Consider the following 21701-nt stretch of genomic DNA (forward strand, 5'->3'; position numbering starts at 1 on the left):
AGATGGGTAGCTACTCCATTATTCCTCCTCTTGTTCTTCTTCATGCTCTCCTTGGGGTTGCATGGGCATCCCCAATCTTATGCTTTTATCATCCTCTTCCTCCTTCTTCTGTTCCTCTTTGTCTTCATCTTGGGGCTGTATGGACATCCCCAAGCTTATGCTTTCATCACCTTCTTCCTGCAAAATATTAGTGCTCTCTTAGGCAGCTTTGACTCCCTTATTATAGTCAACAACATAGATATTATCAATGTGGCTTTTCATACCATGATAAAATATACAAAAGATTAAATTTTCAAATTTAGAAACTACATGGCAAGCTTTACGTTTACAAACGAAGGTGTATAATTCAGAGGCCGCCATAGAAACAACAAATTGCTTGAATTATTCCATCCCTAAATGAGCATAATCACCCCTATGATAAGATGTAATAACATATTCTTCATGGGATATACATTGAAATTCAAAGTGTCTACAATGTTGTCTAGAGTTTTTACAATAATGATAGTCAAGCAATTCATTAGCAATAGAATTTAGAAGTCTCAAGAAATATTCTAATCTTTTCCCTTCTTCTGATTCTCTATGTTTGTTAGCAATCTCGGCAGCATTCAAGTACATGAACAAAGTGTCATTGATATTCATACTTGTGATCATAAAAGGAGTATTTTTTTTGGTATTTTCCATTTTCTAAAATAAAGATACTAAAAGTAAACTAGCAATGCAATCAAGAATAGAAGCCTAGCGCTACGCTCCCCGGCAACGATGCCAGAAAAGTATCTTGATGACCCCAAGTGAAGGGAATCGCCGCAGTACAATCCGATAAGTATTGAGTGTCGAACCCACGAGGAGATGAAGGTAAACTATCTATTCCCTAAAGCCCTATATCCCACTTATATGGCCTTCTATGCAAAGCTAGGCGATATGATGTGTGTGAAGAGGTTTTTACTATGAAACTACAAGTGCTGCAATTAAAATGCAATGAGTAAAATGCAAGACAAGTAAAGTGCAATAAAGTAAAGTAAGATGAAGGGAAGTGAAGTGGAGTAACTCAAAAGAGCAAGTGTTCAGAAAAATTTCTATTTCATTTGTGTTGTTGTCATAATTAGTGAAAAACTCATTATAGTCTTTTTAGTGTTTCTTTAAGAGAGGAGCCATAGATAGGTGTAGACATTTACATGTAAATACACCACTAGTGATTGATCCCAAGGCCAATTAAGCGCAAGCAAGGGGTAGCCAATCCCCGCTGAAAGTTTAAAGGTCCCCATAATTATACCCCGGTTGACCGGTCGCTGTTGGAAAGCGTCGTCGCGCATTTTGATCACGCGCATCGGACGGCCACGGAGCGAGTGCTCGTTTTGCCAAATTGCATTCGAGTACTTTTTAGCACATGAGTTTCAGCAATACAAGTTTTCATTAAAAAAGGACTAACTTTAACTAACGAAAACTTTGGTTCATTTTACTTTTCATTCAATATATTTATTATTTATTAAGGAATTTGCTAAGATTTCTTGTAGGGTTTCCAAAAATAAATAGAGTTGCTCCTGCCGGGCTGGAGTACATGTGAAACTTTAGGCAGGGACGATCAGATCCCCAACCCCAACCCCAACCCACCCTTCCTCTTCTTCTCCGCCCAACTCTCTCCGTGTACCACCCCTGTGCTGTGCCCTAGGGCTGCAGCGGTGCTTTTTAGCTTAGGGCATCACCGTTGGCGCCTCACCCGCCGGCCGCCGCACGTCGATCCCTCCGCTCCGCCTCTTGCGCCGCTACCGCCGTCCCGTTCTACCCCATCGTGGTCGTGGGGGTATCTCGTCCCTGCTGCTACCGCACCGTCCCCAATCTCGGACATAGGTTTTTTCAGGTATTATGAGGTTTTCTCCACCCAGTGATTAAACCCCACTATTCTTCACCTACCTTAGCAGCACGGCGCATCCTCAATGCGTGGTGTCGCCCCAAACCAAGTTACACTGCTTAAGCTTCGCGAAATTCAACTAATTCTCTGGTTTGGTACCATACCCACTGACCAATTTCTTACCTCCGTTTGCCCCCTGTTTGCGTTAATCCAGGTACCCTACCCTAATGCGTTGATTTCTACTGGAGCGGATGGCCCATACCCGGTCAGGAGGGGCGAACAACGATGGAGCAGGGGACACTGGTGCTGCTCCCAGCACAAGGAAAGCCGGTGCCGCTGACGCTGCCAAAGCAAAAGACTCCAATTCTGCCGCGACCTCTAGCTCATCTGCTGCCACTGCAAGGGAGTCCAGAAGCTCGTCTGCGCGCGAAACAAGTGATGCACAGCAGCCAAACCTCAGGAGGTCCAATCGAGAAACAAGGGGAAAGAATCCTAATTTACTAACCACACCCCAGAAATCTTCTACAAGGAGCAGGAGCAGCGGCAGCACACCTGAAACCCTAGAATCGTCACCAAAGAAGCTAAAAGGAGTAGCAGGGTCGACAGGGAAGGCTAGTACCACAAGAATGTCCGACAGAGTAAACAAGACAAGGGCTTCAGCTTCTACTGCTTCAAATGATTCAAATGGAATGTCTAGTCCAGTGGCTACCCCTCACAAGACCGCAAAAAGACAAACTGATGAACATAACTCAATGAACAATAAGCATGATGCTACCGAAAGCGGTACCAGGCCAGCGAAGAAGCAGAAAAGGCTAACCGCAAAGAGCTATACAAAGCTCTTCAGGCCATCTTCTGAAGAAAAGGAAAAATCCCCAGGTACCGGATTTCCCTGTGATTTTGAACTCATGTTTTGCTTGACAGTCGTTTCATTATAATACTTAGTCTGTCTGATGCAAACAGCCATCTCCGAGACTTTGCTGTTTGCCGTATGTGATGTAGGTTCATCTTAGATAGCTGATGCTGTAAAGCTTGACATGTTCTTGTGACATGCTTAGTTAAGATGAAGTGTTATTAGCCTTCTGCATGCTCTAAAAAATTTGCATCATGACATTTTAGTCAAAACACTCTTGTTCAAATAGTTACTTAACATTTCAACAGACTTATAGCTTGTTATCAGTTAAATTCTTTTGGTCCTAATGCATTCATCTGCTTATCTATCTTCGGCCATGTATTCCCTTCTACTACTCTCAAAGGCGATGAAGGAAATGCTTTTGAGGTGCACATGGAAGACAATGGTTCTCTTTTGGGGTATGAAGAAAGTGGCGGACATGAAAAAGATAACCAGGCAGGTTATACTTCTGGCCTGTGTGAAGCTTCCAATGTGATACTGGATACACATATGACTACTGATCTGTGCTCACAAAATAATGTGGCTGAAAGCAGTCCTGCAATGGAAGAGCCAACCGATGGTTATTCAAAGTAATTCTCTAAGCCTTGCAGAAATGATTATTTAACTTAGCTACATCAGTGCTACCTTTATGTCACTGGGCATGCATTTGGTAGCTCAAACTGATTCCGTGATCACCTCTTGCTTTGCAGCAAAAACTTTGTACCAGAACCACAAAGTAGTCCTAACTCTACTATCCATTCCAAAGAGGTAGACTTGTAATGTTATCACAGCAATTTTCTATGCCACTTGAGTGTCGGTTCATCTTTCTGTTTTGGGGGAATAGAATTAATAATTGGAACATAATGTTCGTGGCATCCTGCTCTAGGCCAAGAAGGCAATTGAAGAACATATTTCCATTGAGATTCAAGAGGCTTGTACTTCCAAGCAAGATGAAGTTACCCAATATGATGAAAGCGATTGCGACAAGCACATGTGTCATGTTTGCGGAAGTATGGAAACCCCAGAAATTCTTAAGTAAGTAAAGATACATTATAATATATATCTCACTCATCCTTTTTGTTTACCAGTTCCTTTTAGGCTGTGTTTGTTTGGGCTTCTACTTCTGCTTTTGGAGCTTTTGGGGCTGAAAAGCAGAAGCCCAAACAAACACCACAAAGTGGAAAAGCGCTGGCAAAAGGCTCTGTGGCAATGCACTGGATAATCCGTCGCGAGCAAAAGCAGCCTGGGAGGTGCTTCCCGAGCTTTCCCCCGCTTCCCGGGTTGAAAATGACCAAAATGACCTCTGCACTTCCTACAAATTACGGAAAAACTGCCATCCCAATCCCAGTCCCGGCCGACACCCCCTGCTCATTTCCCCCTCCTCGTTCTATTCCATGGCAGACAGTTAGGGTTAGCCACCGCCGCTGTCCCCCGCCCCCGCCGCCGTCCAAGGTCTCCTCCCCACGCTGTTTCCGCCTACGCCGCTTGCAAGCTCGTGGGAGCGTGCAGCGGCGGCGCTGCTGACCAGGAGGATGAGCACGCGGTGCAGGAGCGCCACGAGCGCACGGTGCAGGAGCTAGAGAGAGAGAGAGAGGAGCGTGACGCAGGGGAGCTGGAGGGAGGCAGGGTTGGCCGCCGGCAGGGCAGGCGGGTCTGGCCGGCGCGCTGGGTTCATGCGGCGAGAGCTGGCACAGCGTTTCTGGATGCAAGATTCCAGGCTTCCAGCTAGTCAACGAAGCAGAGCTTTTTTTTATTATTCCTTTTCTCTTTTACGCGTTAGCACGTGAGTATAACGGTACCATGATAGTATAATTAGCAGTATATTGTTTGGCTGTACCACAATAAATTCTAACCAAACACTTCAAATTTATTTTGATACAAAAACTGTGTTTCAAATTATTTTAGCGAAAATTGGTTAGTTGAGTCAATTTTGCTCTTAAACATTGTAATTATATTTAAAACAGTCAAAAATAGCTATTCTGTTTCAAATCAGCACTTAAACAACATCTTTAGCAATCAGGGTCATTGCAGACATTTCACACCTACATTCAACAGGAGCAGCTATAAAAAGCACTACTACCAAACATCAAATCTCTGATTCCAACAACTGCTTTTTCACAGCCCACCAGCTACAGCTGCTTCTCAAAAGCTGCAGCCCAAACAAACAGACCCTTAGTAGCGGAGATGGGACTCTAGCGTCAAATCAGAACATGATCATGCAACAATGTTTTAGCAGCTTTTGTGCTGATTCATTTCTCCAGGTTGCCAATTGATGGACCAATGCATCACTTTCATTTAGTTTAGGGGATCTTGTTCATTTAGACACCCTTGCTAAGGATTCTGCAATGATGTTCAGTTAAATTGTTTATTCTTCAGTGTAGAAAACATGTAGTGATTGTACTACTGTCGAAAGAGGAGGGAGGGGTCTTGAACAAGTATTAGGTGTAATAACATGATTTTTTTATATGTATACTCTATTTAATTGGCGCAGTTGGGAGCTGAATAGGGCTGTAGGGCATGAGAGGAGGGAGAGAGTGCACATGTGGCTGTTGGACTTGAGTAGAGAAGTGGCCCAGTGGGGCATCTTTCCCTTGGTTCCCCTTTTACTTAATTTGTAAGGTCTCAGTATCTAAGCCTGTTTTTATGCCAATTTTCTTACAGGTCTTGTGATAGAAATAGCTGTAAAAGAAAGTACCATGTTTCTTGTTTGGGTCTTCCCATGGAATGTGTCTCCCCAGGTATATGGTGGTGCAGTATATGCACTAAAGACAGACTTCTGTCTGGTGTATATTCAGTCAGTGAGGGAATTGAATCTTTGTGGGATGTCAAGGAGGGTATGCTTAACCTGAAACACCTACCATTCCATCTTGAATTATCTCCATTTTTCTGTTAACACCATTGTTTTTCCACTCTAGGAGTGCAGAACTGCAAACAATATTTTGTGAAGTACAAGAATTTAGCTCATGTACATAATCGGTGGATCCCAGAAAGTGATATAATTGATAGCACCGCAGGAGGTCATAATCTCGTCTCTAAATTTACTAAGAAAATTCAAAAAGAAAAGGTTGTTACTCTTGTGATATTTATGTTTGTAAGAGGGAGCTGCTAGCTCTGCATAAGTGCTAAAGTACGCCCGCTGATGTGTTCCTTTTTTAATGTGGTTTCTTAGACAATAATGTGGAGGCAGGAATGGGTGGAACCACACCGGTTGTTGAAGAAACGATCACTTATGCCTCAAAAAGAAGCTGAAGAATTTTTTCATTCAGTTGGTAATAAATTGGTATTTTGTAATGTCGAATGGCTAGTAAAATGGAAGGATCTTGGTTATGAGCATGTGACATGGGAACTCGAGACTTCATCATTTTTGTGTACGCCTGAGGCTGAGGAACTCAAAAGAAGCTATGAGATCCGCCGGGAGGCTGCAAGAAAAGCTTCTGACACTGCAAAAATAAACAAGGTATTCTTAAAGGGTAGTTATCCATATTAACTGACATACCATTACTTTATAGAACAAGGACTATGCTAGTAACCTGTACATTTTGACATTTTGGCTATATATGCACAACTAAATATAGCTCTGTCTTAATCTACTTGACATAACATTCATAAAATCTAACCCTGATAACATAAACAATATTTGTTGCATCTTCTATTCACTGGCTTTTACGTTACCAAGATGGCCATTCGTGACTAGTGACAATTCAAAAGTTAAAATTTTAACAATTTGTTTTTCTTTTGCGAAAATTCCACCGATCTATTAATAATGATCAACTGTAGTACAAATAGCCCAAAAAGTAATAAAAATTACAAATAGGTAGACACTAGCGTGAGCCAAAGGCGCGCCACTGTCCTCGACCCTCCATCACTGGAGCCGAGCAGAGCTTGTCGTGGTAGAGCTTGTTGTAATAGTTAGACAAGAAGTCGCCGTGCTAATGCCCCAAAAGACAAGTGCACCAGAGCAGCAGCCATCACCAATGATGACAACCATAGATCGAAAGAGACTGAGATGAAACCACGCCAACAAACACGAAAACCGACTGGATCCCAGGAGATTTGCCAGGCACACGACTCCACGCCCTCCGCCAGCACACTAGACGCACCACCAGAGCGAGGATACGGCGGGGAGGACCTTATTCTGACTTCAGGATGTAGCCTCCGCCTCACCATCCTGAAAAAGACACTAAAAAACAACCTAAAAAAGAACCGCTGGCGAGGGGCCGTGGTCCGCCACACCTCCAAGGTCCCAAGGCCACTGGAAACGGAGTTAACCGCCGGTGAGGAGAACGGAACCCTAGATGGCTAGAGCCTTACTTTCCTTCCGTTTTTCCAATCCTGATTCGAGGGTTGCTTTCCGGACCGCCTCTCCTGGCTGTGCTCATGTACCGGTTCGGTATTGTTTAACAATTTGTTTATTAACTGTTGAAATCCTTGGAATTTAATTTTCTATACAGTATCTGCATATTGACCTTATGTTTCTCCTTCTATGTTGCCACTTCTGTGCCTTCAATGTGTATAATCCATTCTTTCACTTTAAGCAACAAATGTAGTTCTGAATTGCGTTTTGTATTAGTTTACTCATAAGCCATACGTGTACGGCGACACAAATACAGAGATATAATATCTGACATAAACAAGAATGTATGGATATGTTTAGATGAAAATATTTAGAGAGCTTCTAGCCTTGTAGTTACCATGTCCTATACCTAAATATGAATAACCATATCAAATATAGCCACTGGACATGACATAATAAATCACTAGACTACAACTTATACTATGCACTAACCACAGAACATGTCACCAAGTTATGTGGATGAGGTAGATGCATTTGGAAGGGAAAGAGAGGAGATGTGGGAGAGCTGCACATGAATGAGGGACGAGGAGGCGACAACATTTGGAGGCAGATGAGTTCTAGGGTCAGTGGCATTGTATTTGCATTGGGCTCTTACCAGGTCTCACTTTTAGTTGCTTTGGGGCTTTGGGCTGTGCACTATTGGCGAAATATTGGGAATCAAGCTATTTTCTAGAATAACCCCCTCCCTCCGCCCCCGATGCTTCCAGATACCTGTATGGCCTGTGGGTGGAGTATTGGGTAACATAATTGCATTTAGTTTTTGAGTAAAATGCAACTGAAGGTCCTAAAACTATTTCCTGTGTGTCGAGCTAGCCCCAATAATATTGAAGTGCACACATGGGGGCTATAAGCGCAATGCACAATTAGTGAAGTCACTACAGGTCCTACCATATGCCAAAACAGGTCTGATGCATGCATGCTGGGCTGACCACTTACATGTAGGCTGAGCGTCCACGTTGGCTAACTGATGAGTGGGAAAACTAAGTAAAAAATGACCTTGAAAGTTCTGTCTCTCATTTCACGGTCCTTATTTAATTCCCAACCTGAGTTGTCTAGTGATTCGAAGGATCTCAGCTAATCGGTGATTCTAGGGCTAGAGTTCCTGTGAGCGGCGAGGGATGACATCAAGGGAGGGACATGACTGGACATGGTAGTACGGCTGCAGAAGAGCTTTGAGATTGAAACAATCGCAGACGTGAAGCAGTGGTGGATGTAACCCGGAAATTTGCCAATTCGGTGAATGTGAACAATGATGCCGACTGACATCATGCCCTAGAGAAGCAGCTCAGCTCATGCAGCTCCTTGGTGTTGTCAGGCGTGGCACTTCCAGACACCCGTGGCGACTGCGTTCGTCGAACTGGTCGGCGACGATGGTGGAGATGTTGGGCTTCATGCTGAGGGAGAATGAAGACCTAATGGGGTTGTTTCACAAATAATCCTGTCATCTGGTATTCTACGGGGGCTGCCATGCTGACTTGGTGGTTGGTCAAAGTGCCACAGGAGTGCCAGTCAGAGGCCAGTTGGGCTCAATAGAACCTCTTATGAATCGCTTATTGCACTTCTAGGATGTAGGTATGAAGTTTTTAAGTATTAGCACTAGCTGGAACCCTTCAAACTGAATTAGGACCTCCGATGCGGACATGGTGTTTGACTCCTGGGAGCGCATGCTCCCGGATGAACCATAAATTCGTAAGGATCAGAAAAAAATCAAAGAAATCTGATTTGTTGACGTTGTACACGATTTGTATCTTTCACATTTCTGCAGAGTTTCATGAAAAAAGACATTCGCTTTTGTCATAGAAAAACATTTTAAAAGCGGTGCTGCAAAAAAAGCATTTTTTGGAGCACCTATTTTTTTTTCACAGGTCGCAACAAATATTCCTTATTCCTGAAAATTTATGTGTGGGCATGGACATGGTGTACATGTTAAGTTTTTCAGAACTTTTTGACAATTGGAATACCCTTCTTATTTTGGTAGGAGCACGTTCTCCAGGAGATGTTCTGAATTACCACTCCGCTGCATTACTCTTAATTTTTATGCTTGTACCTTCTCTGTTATCATTCTGATTACTGGCATTGTGTGTTAATTTGGGTAGGATAAGGGTTCAAACTCCAAACTGTTAGGATAGGGCACTTGCCCTCATCTGGCTGCGGCAGGGCCCAAGCCTTGTCGTGGTGGTGAGGCTTTGAGAACTCACCTAAAAAATCTGAAATTCTGAACTAAAACCATGTGTTGCTTTAAATTCAAGAATTTCTAGTGAAATTAAACCATGTCTCTTGTCTTCACAGGTTAAGCAATGCCCATTTCAGAAACTTCTGAAGCTGCCAGATGGGTACCCTCCTGGTTCAGATAACCTTCATTTGAGTTCGCTTAATCAGCTCCGTGAGTTCTGGCACAATTGTCATGGCGCTATCTTAGTCGATGATAAGGTATATATCTATATTGTAATATATTAGAACCTGCCCCAAAAATATGTTTCTTGTGCATCTTCCACTTAAGTTCTCACTTACTACTAAAAAATAAGTAGAACTTAGGTCTTACTGAAAATGTGTTTTTTTTGCTTCAATTTATTTTTCCTACTTATTTCTTTTTGTTGAGGATGCTATTATATCCTTATTGTCTGACACTGGCATGACTGAATCTATCTTTTTTTTTGCGGTGGACTGAATTCTACCCCCTCCGGTCCACAATATAAGATGTTTTGGCAAGCTATAAAAATGCTTGCCAAAATGTCTTATATTGTGGGGCGGAGCCGCGGCGGGAGTTGTTAGTAGGGTAATTTGCCTTCACTTTCTGACCCTGAGTATATTGCGGAAGTAAATTTTTTATCCGTATACACAACAGTTTTAATTGCCAATTCTAACTATTTACTAGTCTACTTTTCAAGTGGTTTTAGAGTTAAGCCCAGTTCAAGATTGAAAAGTTTTCCCTCCCTTGAAGTTTAACAATCATCTATTATACAGGAGCGTGTAATTAAGACCATTCTTTTCGCTATGTCCATATTGCCTGATGTCTGCCGTCCACTTCTCATCGTGTCCACTTCCGCTTCTCTCGCATTGTGGGAGGCTAAGTTCAACCGTTTGGCACCATCCATCAATGTAGTTGTGTATAATGGGGAGAAAGGCGTGCGCAAAACAATTCAAGATTTGGAGTTCTATGAGAAGGATTCTGTGATGTTGCAAGTTCTCTTGTCCCACCCTGATGCTATCATAGAGGTAACAGTATTCTGTTACTCTCAGCTCATGTAGCTTACTGTAAAGGCACGATTAAGATAACTTTGTTTCTTACTTTCTTGAACATTATGTAGTCCTCAAATTTAGCTATCATCTTTCTGTATATATAAACCTTTTACTTTCCTGTATTTTTCCCGCTATAACACAGGACATCGAAACCATGAAATGCATTGGTTGGGAGGCGGTCATAGTTGATGATTGTCAAAGCTCAAGAGTTTTAAAATGCCTCGAACAACTTACCTGTCTTCACACTGATTTTAGGATGGTTCTCTTGAGTTCTCCACTTAAGGTGCTGTCAACATTTTCCCCTGTAAAATGTCTGTTCTATAAATAGCCTGTGTTAACTCTGGTTGTTTCGCAGGAAAATATTCTTGATTACATCAACCTACTATCTTTCCTCAACTCTGAAGGAAATGCTATTTCTAGCATTTCAAATGTTGATTTATCTATTGACACACCTGGTACCATAGAGATGCTGAAATCAAAACTCAAACTTCATGTTGCATTTGAGCGCAAAGCGGACTCGTCAAAATTTGTGGAGTATTGGGTTCCTGCTCGCCTTTCAAGGGTGCAGCTAGAAATTTACTGTCATATCTTACTATCAAACTCACCAGCGCTTCAATCACATTCAAGAACTGATAGTGTTGGCGCTCTTCGTGACATTCTTATATCCCTCCGAAAGGTTAGCTTTTGAGATTTCTGAGCATAGTACTTATTTATTTTCACAGTACGGCATCAGCTGAATCTGCAACGATACTCATTGTGCCATAGCGCTGTCTTACTAATCTTACCATGCAAACAGTGCTGTGACCACCCTTATCTAGTAGATGAAACGCTGCAAGTCTCACTTATCAAGGGCCATCCAGTAACTGATATCCTAGATATTGGAGTGCATGCAAGTGGGAAGCTACTGCTTCTTGACAAAATGATCCGAGAAATCAGGGAAAAAGGGCTGAGAGTTATTATTCTTTCCCAGGTGAGCTTTTTGTGGTGCCATGCCTGAAATAAGATGTTTTACTTTCAGCTTTTTTCTTGGCACAGTTTATGCATAATCTGTTATGGGTGAATCATTACTACTTTTATCCAAAGAGTTTGCAACCCTTAGTATTTTTAGTTTTTTACCTTTCTGAAGGTTCCATTGATTTATTTTTGGCAACTCAAGCATCCATTGATGATTTCCTTCACTTCCCAGTTTGTCACTGTTATGCACAATTATTATCAACTTGTCGTACGAGGAAAAGTTTCAAGCTGTCTGTGTTTTTTGCTGTGCACATCATGTCAAATCATGAAGCATATAACATTTGAGACATCTGACTTGCCTCAGTTGCAAAATCAATAGCTGCATAAAGAATTGAGCCATGGAGTTTTTAGACATTGTTTATATATAAACCATAGTTACGGAATTTGCTAGAATGAGCTTCAAACCTGATCCTCATAGATCGATCTAGATCAGCGTTCAAGATTGCTCAGATTGGTCAGAGTATGCACCCAGAGTCATCGATCTGCAAACAGAAAAATAAAACCATTCTCCCCAGGCGCTAGGACCAGGCACATGCGAACAACGACGGTGGCAATGGCCTGGTGGATGGCCCGTCTTTTTTTGCGCGGTAGCAGTTCCTCCTGCTCGCTGTGGATGCAAGCACAGAGGACAGGCTCCACTCTATCTACCGGGAGCATGAGCAGGAGGGCTTATACCTATTTCATACCGGAAATGGCGGGTTTGCGAACCCAATCTCCAGTTCGCGAACCGCAGATGTATACATATAGCGAACCCGATATGTAGGATGTAGCGAGTTGCAAACCGCGAGTTCAAATTGCAAATCGGGTGCCTATGGGATAAACACCAAGAAAACTCTCCAGTGGCAGCACAGTTGGCAGTTTGTGGTCTCCAATGTATACCCCATGTTCAAACCAGCGTCCATCTTTTCTTCTAGATGTCCCTTCAGTGTGAACTGTTGGAACTAATTTAGCATTCAGTTGGAGTCGGGCGATGGGTGTCAAAGACATGGTACTGCTGGTTTCTCAGGGTCTATATTCTTAGACATCTTCACCATGGCCTGCTGGCTTATCCTGAAACAATTGAACACACGAATTTTGACACTAGCCCCTATTGTTAGATCCTGGCTCATCCTGAAAGAAATCCATGTTCAATCCTTTAGATTCAAGGAGACGTCTCTGATCCTCTTTATCTGGCTCTTGCTACCGCCTAGGCTCTTGCCCGTTGTCTTTTCTTGCTTGAACTTATCCTGTCCCCTTACAGTTTTTCTCTAAAGAAGGCATCATTTTGCTTCCATTTCCTCCTTTTGACGTACAAGTCTATGAATGCATTGTTACCTGCAGAAAACTCACAACTTACTTCATTTTAGAAAATGCCCGTGCGTTGCAACAGGAGATACATTGTTAAAATTGTCATGACAGCAAAAGTGGGCAAGGAAGAAATCAGGAAAAGACTATGTGTCCTTTTACCCCCTTGCCACGTCCTAGTCAACGATGTGACGACGCATACGCCATTGCTAAGATCCACCGTTACCTCCATGCTCCATATGTTGATCCATCTCTATAATTAACTTTTTTTATATATTCTCCTCGGGTTGCTGTGGATTCTAAATTGCAAAATACATTCACTTTTATCATCGGAGAACTCATAGTTGAATCGACCACCAGTTAATCAGAAGAATTTCTTTTGTCTTAGCAAGTTGATTGATGAGCATCTATTGCATTTCTTGTCGTATACTATTATTCCATCGAGTATGTTAAGAAAGCAGGTCTGAAGATGAAGAAACATAACAGTACTATTTACCGAAAAGTTAGTAGCTTTTTTTTAGCAATGTGCATGTGCTACTTACAACAAAGACAGGAAAATGTCACGGTTAGCTTTTTAATGTGAATGTTAAACATTACTTATAAGATCACAAAATGATGATGTCACATATCTCTGTGAGCTCTAACAAATGATGATCCTGAAGTTGTTGATAGTTTGTGCCATCTGGTACACGGGATGTGTTGCCCACAATACTACAGTACTTGGAGAAAAATGTGCATTAGACTCGATGCTTCTCTGAATGGGCAACCTAGTAAATTTCGAGATTGCAACATGTACTTACTTGGGCGAAGACAGAAACAACCAATTGAAGACTTGGTTCGAAGGTCTCCGCGACAGCCTAGTAAGTTTCGAGATCAGAAGGCTTACGGCTATGAGTACAAGCTTGAGGCCGGGACCAGGATTAGATCGGCAGGCTGACCTGGACGCTAGCTCAGCTCCATCGCGGAGGCCATCTGCTTGTTTGCTGTGCGTGTTGGCCGTCTTCATCCTCAGTGATTCTTCACTGGTGGAGGAGCTGGCGGTGCTTCCTGATTCACAACATTGGTGGTTGCTTGCTGGCAAGCTTGACATCTCGTGAGTCAACTAATCCCCCTTTCAGTCAGTTTTGCGCCGGGATCTCGGGGCAGAGGCGATATCGGGGCGGAACCAAGAGGAGGCGCCAGGACGGGGATTGAAGGGGGCTGCGGGTGGGGACTCGGAATAGATTGAGGATGCTCCAGGGATTGCAAGCCAAGGGAACTGCGGGTCGCTGGCCTTGTCAGTGCACTGGCTTGATATCCTCTCTTCTGCGCCGGCATGGTCAGCATCACACTCTCAATCGCCGCCCTTCGCTCCCATGATCACATCTGACCAAACAATGGTGCTACTGCCTGTTGTTTCCTAGTTGGCTTGTCGATACCCGGTGAACTTGCCGTATATAAAGCGGCGAGATTCCATATAATGGAGCGAGGTGGGACTATTAAACCCAAATTGTACAAGCGTGGCCACATGCGGCGCGATGCAGCTAGCAAAGACGCGATGCTTAGCTCGGCTTTGATTTGATGCGTGCAGCCCATAAAATTCAGAGGGCCCAGTTCGGTAAGGCATTGGCTGGGCTGGGGGGCGTTATTTCTAGCGATTATTACATGGTTTGTCCCATGTCGGGTTGTTGATCGAGCAAACAACGTACGGGTGGAGCTAGCGATCGATCGATACCACGAAAATGCCTAGAAAAACAGATGAAAACATGAACTGAAGGACAAAGAGAGAAACCGTAGCTCCTTCATTATTAGGTATAGATATACAAACTGCACATACAAAAATTAATGTACAATGCACATATTTTATTGTACTAATATTGTACTGCAACATTATAATATTATTTCTTTTGTACAATGCACATATTTGATTTATGTTTTGGAACAAAGAGAACACATGTTCTAACATATTGTACATGTGATCCTTTTCAAGCATGCTTGTGTGAAACCATATTCCCTTTTTAATTGCTGACATGTGTATCCTTATTAAGCTCATTGTTAGGAGAATATTTGATGTATCATCATTAGAATTCAATATGATCTTCTGTGGTTTCCCAAGCTACCAGTCCAATATGATGTTACTTTCTTCATTGTGCAGTCTGGTGGTGGGGCTGGCAACCCAATGGGTGACATTTTGGATGATTTTTTCCGTCAAAGATTCGGTCTTGAGTCATATGAACGTGTGGAGCGTGGTTTGCATGAGCGAAAGAAACAGAGTGCAATGAGTATGTTCAATGACAAGACTAAGGGTCGTTTTATTTTCTTGATTGATAGTCGTGCATGTGTCCCAAGCATTAAACTATCATCGGTTGATGTCATCATCATATATTGTAGTGATTGGAATCCCACAAATGACTTGAGAGTCCTCAAGAAGATCAGCATAGAGTCACAATCTGAACATGTGCCCATTTTTCGTTTGTATTCTTCTTGTACGGTGGAGGAAAAGGCTCTTATACTTGCAAAGCATGATCATACTGTTGATAGCAATATCCAGAATATAACTCCTATCTCAAGGCATTCTCTTCTTAGTTGGGGTGCATCAGTTCTCTTCAGTAGACTCGAGGAGCTAAAAAACAATGAGTACTTAAGTAAAGATTCTGATGCCGAAAAACTGTTCATGGACAAAGTAATTTTGGAGTGCTTAACAAAGTTATCCACTGAAGTTGATGCCAGCAGTAAAATGAACAATGCAGCCATATCACAAGCTTATCTGCGTGGTCCTTCTTATTCTAGCGATATTGCTGTACTAGGTGAGAGAGAGGGCATATCTGCACCTGATGGTGATCTGCCAAAGTTCTGTACTTTCTGGGTAAATTTGCTAGATGGGAAGTCTCCTCGATGGCAATATATAACTGAGCCAGGACAACGATGCCGTAGAAAGATACAAAACATGGAAGAAGGGAAAATACCTGCCAGTGAAACTGATGAAGCCAGTATGAAACGTAGAAAAATTGCTGAAACCTTGGATTCATCTGCTAATGTTTTAGTTGGCAAAGACAAGGACTCCATGTTACCTGAAATCAAGACGATATCTAGTTCTCAGCAAATATCAGTTGATGACACATGGCAGGAACAAGGTATTACTACTGTAACAGTAATTAACAGATCTGTTTTCGGTGTGAATAATGCATTGGTCTAATTCTGTCCTTTTTGTAGGGGTGGAAAACCTTCAGGGCACACAAAAAGGTCTTCATGTCCAGTTGAAGCCAGAGCTGTCAAAACTATATAAACTGTTGGAACTACCGGTATGGCTAAACATAATAGCTTATTGTTCTCTTGATTTGTTCTCTTTTTTATTTACTAATTTTGGCAAAATATTCAAGGTGGCTACTAGTAGCAAATATTTCTTTGGCCTCAAGAAGCATTTGCTTTATTTCTTGCCATGTCACACGCACCTAGTTATAGTTTCCGCCGAGTTGGATCCAGTTTTAACTTTTTAAAGCTTGCTTTAGTTCTTGCTGTGTCATCTTCAATCCATTGATGGTTACATTGTGCAGTTGTATGCATTCTCTGATCGTATGGTCATATTATGCAGGGGTGTGTTATATGCTTATGTGAGGAACTTCTTGAGTATACATTGAAGAATCACCAAGTCAGTCAGGAGCCAAAGGGCATATTGCATGCGTTCAACATTGCACTGGTTAGAGAAGAACCTCGTGTAATTTTTTAGTTCATGTTCAGTGTTTAATGTTACCGTTCTTTTTCATGAATGTTTTCCTTCATTTCATGCTTTTACTTCAGTGCTGGCGTGCTGCTTCTCTCTTAAAGCACAAGGTTAGTCGTAGAGAATCACTGGCACTTGCTGCGAAACACCTGAACTATGAGTGCAATGAAGATCTTGCTGAGTTTGTTTATGAGAAGCTAAGGATCCTAAAGAAGAAGTTTTCACGTAGAGTAGGCGAAACGAGCAAGCATAATCGATCAACTTTAGTAAAGAGCATATCACCAAACCAGCAGGAGACCTCAATTAAATTGGCAAATGATGAATCAATCCCTAACCAGGTAACATATGTTGATGACAATTTACAAAACAGATCAAGTCAAGAGAATCCACATGATTCATTGATTGAGACAATTGTACCAAGAGAGAAGGAACTTCCGTCTGTTCCAGAATTTCATGAAAAACGACATTTATCGAAGGATGTACTTGTTAACAGAATCACAGAGAAAAAAATTAATTTAGTTAACATGGTTTTCTCCTTGAGGGAAAAGAGTATCCATGATAAACAAGCAAACGAGGTTGCAGCGTTCACCATGAAAAAGCATAAGGGAGTGTTGAAACTAAGGGAAGCATGTAAAATAGTTGTGGAGCATCTTCGTAGGTCTTACGCGGGCCCAGATGACAGAGATGCTAAAATAAAGCTAATAGTTGAATGGTTCACTATGCTCCTATATGCGTTTCTGGAGCACATCAGGTATCAGCGTGAGAAGCTTGACTTGCAACAATCAGCAGTGTGGGCAAAGGAGTTGCTCTTGAAGGGAAAATATCTTCAAGAGGCGAAACTTGGCCAACTAGACCATACTTTTGATCAAGACATTTCTTTACCAGATTCAGGTTTTGTTATGGAGGAGTTCAACCACTTCAGTTGCTGTGTTGATACCGCTACTTTGGCAAACTGTCAGCGGTCGATGGAAATTACATTGGTCCGAAGTGCGATTTCATCTGAAGTTATCAATGCAGGAGCTGCGAGAGATGAGTCTGCTGAAACTTTTATCCAGACTGAAAGAAGGCAGGAATCAGAAGATAATGGTTTGACAGAGAAGAGGGTCAACAATAGTTCTGATTACATTGACTCACAAGGGGCGTCTCTGGCTGTTCAACACACATCTAGTTCTAATCCTGCAATTGAGAGTTGCATCAATCAGGTATGGCATGGATAGTTGCACATACCTTGAAAATGTTGTTTTCTTGCTTGTACGATGTGTTAGCGTTCCCTCTCTGCTCTCTCTCTTCTCTTCTCTTCTCTGTTCTCTCTCTTGAGTAGAAGCAAAGAGTGAAGAACTAGAACTACAGAGGAGACCACACGGTAGTTTCATGCAACGAATGCCTTCTTCTTTTATTAGCTTTTGTAGCAACGGATGCTACACTACTACAGAACTTAGCAGTCCATGCTTTGTTCCTTTCTTACATGGGAGGGGTAGTACCCCTATGTTGTTGCCTTGTTCACACACAGAAAGCATACAACCTATGTGTGCTATTCACAGTACAGCCTGCACACAACCTATGTGCAGATCACACCATGACAAAATTACCTTCAGGCTAACACAATGTTCTTATTGTGATACTATGAGGTCATTTAGCATTGGAGTGGCATCACAATTAGCTTTAAGAACTCTATGCAGCATGTCACCTCTTGTACTGAACACTCGCTTGAGTCATGATGTGCTTGTCTACTTGAATGTTCTTCCAGATAGTCTGCATGTTTTAATACTTCATTACGTATGGTTGACTCAATATTCCTTTTGGCCATGTTTATTGTATCCATTATGGTATAGAATAACAACTAATCATATGTACTGGTAACATATACCAGGATTCTTCAACTGGTGATCATAGAGGCTCGGAACATGTCGAGGGAGAGACTGATGTGAGTTTGCAACCATTACTGGGAGGTATAGACCATCATTTAGGAGATGCTGAAATGGAAGTTAACACCTGTAATAGCGACAGTACTCTTGCAGATCCACCTGACTTAGAACCACAAACTGTGGCTCATGTGTCTAGCCAGGCTTCCGAACAAATGTCCAAAGAAGTTGAAACTTGGAAAAATCTTGTGATGCAGCCAGCCCAATCAAGCGTAGCGCCAGCACAACTTTTGCAAAGAGAGGCTGAACAAGTAGGTCTTTCTGGTGAAGCACCAGCTCAGATATTGCAACCTGAAATGCAACCATCAGTCTCTAGGGAGGTTGATACTCAGACAGATCTGACAATTCAGTCAGCCCAACCAAGTATGGTGCTAGCTCAACTTTCAGAAGAAGTAGAACAAGCAGCCCTTTCTCGTGTACCATCAGCTCAGCATTTGCTATCTGGAATGCAGCCATCAATTCCAGCATCCAGTATTCTGCTTGAAAGAACACACCCTGATCAGAGTCAGCAAAGTAATCAACCTGAGGGTGCACCGTGTTCTTCAGCACAACTCTTTTCGGTGGCATCAATGATGTTTAATTATCCACCAGTTGGTGATGAACCATTGAAAAATGAGTTGCACAGATTAAGGTTGTACATTGACTCGCTTAATAAAACCCACGAACTGAAGGTTTGCTATTTCTTCTAGCTCATGTATATCTCGGTTGTGATTTTCTTATAGGAGTTTGGGATTCATCATGTTTTCATTTTTTTTCTCAATTATGTGTAGCAATCACAACTTCGGACTGAGTGTAGCCAAGAAATAGAGAAGGTTAAACAAAAGTATGATTTGTTACTTCAAGAGCAAGATTCCACTCATCTTCAGCAAAGAAAGACACTAGATGGTTTGTGTGAGAAAGTTCTCCTCAACCAGTCACTAGCTGATGATTTTCGGGCGAAATTCATATCTTCTTCTGGAGCACAAGGTATACTGAATAAGCAATCACATCTGACGTCACCAAATCAATATTGCTGACATTATTAATGTTAAATTTGAAACATCCGTATGTGCCAATTTTCTATTTTAACTAATCTTTCCTTGTTGCATGAAATTTGCATTCAAGTTGTCCAGATTTTCCATAATATGCCATTTTTTTATTCCCCAGTGTTTGGAGTTAGGGCTAGTATTATGTGTATGCCCTTTTTGGTTGATTTCTATAATTACTGTTGCATATGATTTCTTAATTCCAATGTTGTTCGAATGGTTGTCATGCTATTCATAATGTTTTTTTTACGTGGAACACATTTATTCCATTAATTAGTAGGCACAGCCAAATCGCTGGCCACACCAGCACATTAACATCACACATGGGTAGATGCCTGAGCACTTTCCCCTATTGCTGCTAGAGCATGGGCCACTTTATTACAGACTCTAGGAATATAAGAAAAGCAAACTGACAAAAAGATCAAATTGACAAAACACCAAATGTCTCTGTAAACTACTCCCTCCGGACCAAGATCAAGAGTTGTCGATTGGACCTCTCGGACTAGGTTCTTGGCATCACTTTTGATGCCTATTCGCGTCATGCCCCAAGCCGCTGCTTGGTGGAGAGCAGCCACACATGCCTGCGCCTCTGCGCTCGCTGCACTGGCCACATGCTGCAACTTCCCGTGCCTGCACCACTGACGTGTCTGTACTGGTCCCTGGCGACAAGACCCCATCCGCCTGTCTTGTCTGCTGCTGAGAAGCTGGCGTCAACATTAATCTTAATTCATAATGTTGGATAGGCTTGTACTTGATAATAAAAAATAGTACTACAGCATTAATTAAATTGATTCTTAAAAAAAACATTGTCTCTAATACTCGTTTTTATCTGCAGGTAGAGCCCACAGCCCTACGAATCACCAGATACCACAGGTTTCTCATCAAGTTCCTATGAGGCCTTCAGCAGTTGTGCCGTCGTCAGTTGCTCGACCACCAGTGCCGATACATCATGTTCAACCATTACAGGCTGATCGACCATCATCGGCGCAGGTGTCTCGTTCCTCATCACCATCTTTACAAGTGCCCCGGCCTCGTCCCTCCATACCAGGCAACATTGTCAGATCAACATCAGTTCCTTTTAGTCACACACCAGTTCTGCCACGGGGAAGCTTTGGACTACAGAGTGAACTAGCACGTGCTCCTGCTCCTCATCTTCAGCGACGGTTGCTTCCACTGGTGCATTCTTTGGCCCCTGCAAATCAGCAGCAGCTTCCAACTAGGCTGGAGGGCAATACATCTGCAAGGACACAGTCAATCCCTGTGACCCCAGTACATATAAGACATCCATCACCATCAAGCTTGCACCCAGGTCCAAACCCAGTTGTACCGGCACCCTTGGGCCCATCAAGTTCACGACAGGTTCCGTCAAGTTCACATCCAACACGCCTGCCATCGCCGGTATCTTCAGTTCCGAATCCAGCTCTGCAATTAACATCACCACCAGGTTTCACTAGAGCATCTAGCGTGTCCCCAGCCACATCGGATGCGCCGCTGAGTAGGAGAGTTGGGCCTTCCGCATCAGGCACGCCGCAGTCAGATTCTGATTCCATATCGTTGGATGAATGGCTTACAGGAAGTCTTGGGTTGAGCAGTAACCCCCGAGGCTCGGCGGCTCCTAAAAATGTGGTATGCTTGTCTGATGATGAATGAAAGCAATGGAGGTAGGGACTAGACTAACAAGTAGAATTTGCCCCCTTGAACACCTAGGCAATCTGACCCGGGATGGCCAACCAATTGATATGGCTGTTTGGTCGATAGTATGTTCACGTGCTGTTTTGCCAAACCCTGTCCTGTACGTACGTGCATGGTAATGACGGTCAACAGACTGCTGCACGTTTAGTTTGTACGTGCATCGTGCACATGACTGGCTTCTTGGTATGGCTTTCTGTTCAAGCCTGGTAATGATGTACACATGTCATGTTAGTAATGTGATCGCAACTTTTGCTTTTCTGGTTTTGCTATTGGCACAAAGTCCCTATGGAATTGTGAAGCGATAGAGTTTTGTAGAACTTGGAGTAAACTGCGTTTCCTGAACAATCCATATGATATCGGGAAACACAGAATTTGGCCCTACGAACACTGTAGCATTTTGGTTTTGAAGATCTGGTCGATAAGGAAATGATGCATGATTCAAATCGAGCAACTTAGATGTATGAATTCCGGGATTGCAACTTGCATTCTTGTAAGTACCCATGGACCCTCTGGATCAATCAAATGAACTACTCCCTCCGGTTTAAAATAATTTGGTAAAATGGATGTATCTACACACTAAAACATATCAGATGGACATTCATTTTAAACCGGAGGGAGTAATGTTTCCAACGTGATTTTTTTTGGAGTTTTGGTTCAATCGATTGACCTAGAGAGGGTCATCCATCAGGATTTGGAGTCTGCCCCGGATTAAGGTGTCATGCGGAATTGAAGGAC

General features: G+C 42.6%; 1 protein-coding gene and 1 long non-coding RNA gene across 2 annotated transcripts; one reads left to right on the forward strand and one right to left on the reverse strand.

The window, feature by feature from the left end:
• The first annotated feature begins 1631 nt into the window (after window positions 1–1631).
• Window positions 1632–21224, forward strand: LOC127300721 (uncharacterized). Its single transcript, XM_051330879.2, has 20 exons — window positions 1632–1855; window positions 2061–2722; window positions 3100–3325; window positions 3446–3503; window positions 3622–3770; window positions 5397–5569; window positions 5651–5799; window positions 5905–6192; window positions 9379–9519; window positions 10054–10305; window positions 10472–10612; window positions 10685–11005; window positions 11126–11299; window positions 14762–15740; window positions 15820–15908; window positions 16199–16303; window positions 16405–17529; window positions 18198–18920; window positions 19020–19215; window positions 20110–21224. Exons 2-20 carry the CDS (start codon window positions 2098–2100, stop codon window positions 20922–20924), a joined length of 6729 nt encoding a protein of 2242 aa, XP_051186839.1. The 5' UTR covers window positions 1632–1855; window positions 2061–2097; the 3' UTR covers window positions 20925–21224.
• Window positions 11186–11933, reverse strand: LOC127300722 (uncharacterized). Its single transcript, XR_007851522.2, has 3 exons — window positions 11749–11933; window positions 11446–11662; window positions 11186–11322 (listed from the first exon to the last, which is right to left on the reverse strand). It is a non-coding gene; the product is annotated as an uncharacterized lncRNA (long non-coding RNA).
• Window positions 21225–21701: the final 477 nt, after the last annotated feature.

Source organism: Lolium perenne, chromosome 5, assembly GCF_019359855.2.
Source record: "Lolium perenne isolate Kyuss_39 chromosome 5, Kyuss_2.0, whole genome shotgun sequence".
Lineage (NCBI taxonomy): Eukaryota > Viridiplantae > Streptophyta > Magnoliopsida > Poales > Poaceae > Lolium > Lolium perenne.